General features: G+C 33.6%; 1 protein-coding gene across 1 annotated transcript; it reads left to right on the top strand.

The window, feature by feature from the left end:
* Positions 1-1074, top strand: LOC132746214 (heavy metal-binding protein HIP-like). Its single transcript, XM_060735292.1, has 2 exons — positions 1-320; positions 646-1074. Exons 1-2 carry the CDS (start codon positions 107-109, stop codon positions 1056-1058), a joined length of 627 nt encoding a protein of 208 aa, XP_060591275.1. The 5' UTR covers positions 1-106; the 3' UTR covers positions 1059-1074.
* Positions 1075-3891: the final 2817 nt, after the last annotated feature.

Genomic DNA, 3891 nt, shown 5'->3' with positions numbered 1-3891 from the left:
TGTGCCTTAAATTTCCTCCTTCCTTGTAATCAAATTAGGTTTAAGCTTAAACTTTAAAAAGCAGTCACTAATTTAAAAAATCGCACAAATTTCGGCAGGCTGAAAAATGTTTTCGAAGTCGGTACTTTCTTTTCTCATGCTAGGCATCTTTTTTTATGGAGAAAAAGTCAAAGCCGATGCTTCAAATTATGAAAAATTACTGGATAAAATATCGAAGTTGGAAGTTAAGGTCGGAATTCTGGAAAATGAAGTTGAACTAAAAGACAGGTTGATGAAATATATCATTGCTGAGCAGATTGAAGAGACGAAGAAATGTACATGTAAGTGTTTCTTTTTTAATTGGGTTAAATGGTTAATATTTTATGTTATAACAATTTTCAGTCTAGCTAACTATGATATTTCTTGATTTTATTAGGGCCAGCAGTTTAATGATTGCTGTTTAAACGCCACAATTATAATTTATAGTCTGTTATTCTCATGGTTTAAAGCCATCAAGTAATCTTTTTAGAAATAGTTAACATAACTGTCTACAGCTTTGACCAAAACTGTCTTATGAAATAAATATAATTCAGTCAATGGGTCTGTAAGAAGTATATAAATGAATTTTTTGTTTAAAGAAGAATAACTCCTTTTTTGTACTTGCAGCTGCCAATTCAAATGAAAATCCAATTATTGCCTTTAGTGCTCATACCAATACTAAAGGCAGCTATTCCACAGGGGAAACGTTCGTGTTCGGTAACGTTGTTCTTAACAAAGGGAATGGCTACAATGCTGTTAATGGCAGGTTCACAGCTCCAGAAAGTGGCCTGTATCAGTTTATGGTACACGTTTGCAACTTATCAGAAAAACATGTTGTAACAGCTATTGTACATGATCATACAATTATTTCAAATAGTGTTCAGTATCAAACGTCCGGGAGTAGTTGTAGCACGGTTACAGCGTTACGAATGGTAGAGAAAGGAGAAGGTGTTTTTGTGAAATGCACTTACCCCACTTGGTTTAAAAACGATGTTCACCGACGTTCAACGTTCTCGGGCGTCCTTCTTCATCGTCAATAAAATAAGAGGACAAGATTGAAAAAAATATTTGAGAAAGAACCAAACTGTAATTATAAAGAGAACAAAAGTTCAAATATATTCATAAATAAATGAACCAGCTGCTATTTTTGTAATTATATGTTATTTTTACAACAAGAACTAATTTTATTTAAACATTTATTCATTAATGTTGTGACTAAATAGATCCAATGTCATTTTAGTTATCTATTAAACTGTTATTTATATTAAATTACATGGACGATAAGTTTTGTATTTGTCAACTGTGCGCGCATATACACTAATGTATGACAAAATATGACAATAAATTAAAAAAAAGTATGTTAAGCTGGTTAATTTTTTGTTTTGAAACTTAATTGTAATTTTAGTTTACTTTCCAATTCCTCTTGTTCAATTTTTATTATGGTATAATCTTCCTAATGCATTTCTTCCACAGAGTATTTAAATAGGCTACAGTCAACAGCATTGAACTGAGGGTCGAGGGTTCACTATAGAAGGTCCAATTGTTTTCTCTGCTTTTTTTCTTACAATTATTTCTGCATCTCTCAGTTCCTTTTTGGAAATAAAGTGTTCAATTTTGATTATTATTATTATTAAATGATCACATATTTTATTAGCTAAATAAAACTAAATGTAATAACAAGTATGTTACCTAATATTTCTAAAGTCAAATAAAATTAAATGGTAAAAGTGTTTAATATTTGACAAGATCAACCACTATTGTTAAATTGTTTAGCCAAATTCTGAAAACAGCCACTTATTTTGGTGATGTTGAGGATGTTTGCAATTAGGCTCTTTAAGTTAGAAAATGGTCCAACGAGTGCTTAAACTGGGTGGAGAACAGTAACATTTTTATTAATTTATCAAGCATTTTGAGTAGAAACAATCATTTTGTTTTGGGGAATTTGTAGAAACAATCATTTTGTTTTGGGGAATTTGTAGAAACAATCATTTTGTTTGGGGGAATTTGTAGAAACAATCATTTTGTTTGGGGGAATTTGTAGAAACAATCATTTTGTTTTGGGGAATTTGTAGAAACAATCATTTTGTTTGGGGGAATTTGTAGAAACAATCATTTTGTTTTGGGGAATTGTCAACTAAATGCTGTTATCTGTTTCTGAACAAACATCAATAGACCACATTTTTCATAAGTTATTTAAACTTTTCTCATTTCTGATAAAGAGCCCTGCTGAAAGTCATACTTTTGTTAAAAAGTCGTCCATAACTTGTACGCAGTACGCAAATTTTGTTTAGATTTTGTTTAATCATTAGGATGCATGTCAATTTTGATATGTTCACCTTATATGAATGATTGTGGCCGGCAAACGTGACTTATTATTCTGGTCCTTCGGGATCATTGATGCCAGCACTATTAAGTGTTGAGAATTGAGTACCGCTCAAGTCGGTACTAGGGGGCGTGAGAGATGTTGCACGTATCCATTATCTCTCATGTACAGACTCAATCAAACCAAGTCTGCAATTCTCTTGTAATTTTGTTGTGATTAATGCTTCCGAGGGATCACTTTGTTTCCAGATTTTTATATTTCACAACAGCAAGTGTCAAGTGCTGTGTAGTAGCTGTAAAAAGTTGCCCCGTACTTCACTTCAGTGTTGTTATATTATTCTGGTCCTTTGGGATCATTGATGCCAGCACTATTTAGTGTTGAGAAGTGAGTACCGCTCAAGCCGGTGCTGAAGGGCGTGAGGGATGTTGCACGTATCCATTATCTCTCATGTACAGACTCAATCAAACCAAGTCTGCAATTCTCTTGTAATTTTGTTGTGATTAATGCTTCCGAGGGATCACTTTGTTTCCAGATTTTTATATTTCACAACAGCAAGTGTCAAGTGCTGTGTAGTAGCTGTAAAAAGTTGCCCCGTACTTCACTTCAGTGTTGTTATATTATTCTGGTCCTTTGGGATCATTGATGCCAGCACTATTTAGTGTTGAGAATTGAGTACCGCTCAAGCCGGTGCTAAAGGGCGTGAGGGATGTTGCACGTATCCATTATCTCTCATGTACAGACTCAATCAAACCAAGTCTGCAATTCTCTTGTAATTTTGTTGTGATTAATGCTTCCGAGGGATCACTTTGTTTCTAGATTTTTTCCAATGAAGACATATTATCAGCGTACGAAACTTTGGGATTAGATCTCACTTTTTGCAGCTCCCCAAGACCTATTAACACTGCATTGTTATTGCTCCTACTCCCTGGCAGTGATTTGTTTATTGATTTGTATTAAACAGTTACACCGACACTTCCTGATTTTTTGTAGACGAAGGCCTTAGGTGATTCTTCGTGCATTATATCTTGCAAGTACCTGAGTACACACACCGGCCTACCGTAATGTAGCGTGATAGCTTCCTCATATAAAAATCCAAAGTCCATGACACAGCGACGAAGGGCAAGCGATTTGAAATCAACGATCTGTACCACTCAGCCAGGGGAGGTTTTTAGGGCTTGAATAACACAATGCCAGATATTACTATATATTCTTATATAAAATATCTCTACTAATTATTACATTAATTTGATGATATTTAAATAGGCAAAATGCAACGAAATCATATAATCATATTGCTGTAAAGGAACAACAATCTGGCATAGTACGTGTGTCTATTTGACACATCTGTTTGTTATCAAACATATAACTTATAACAGTATATGAGAAAAGACTTGTTTATAATGTCAGCAATACAAGATATGAAATATGTCAATCTAGGACCGAAGTTGAGTTGTTTATGATAAGATTGATTAGTTTGATTCTTGACAAACAAGGTTAGTTAAGATCGATATTGAGAAAATAATTTTGTAGGAATAATGCACAATGATATA

This window comes from Ruditapes philippinarum, unplaced genomic scaffold (assembly GCF_026571515.1).
Source record: "Ruditapes philippinarum isolate M1 unplaced genomic scaffold, ASM2657151v2 ctg17039_1_1_1_1, whole genome shotgun sequence".
In the NCBI taxonomy this organism is placed as follows: domain Eukaryota; kingdom Metazoa; phylum Mollusca; class Bivalvia; order Venerida; family Veneridae; genus Ruditapes; species Ruditapes philippinarum.
Note: the sequence above shows the minus strand (reverse complement) of the source record. Positions and strands in the feature narration are given on the sequence as shown.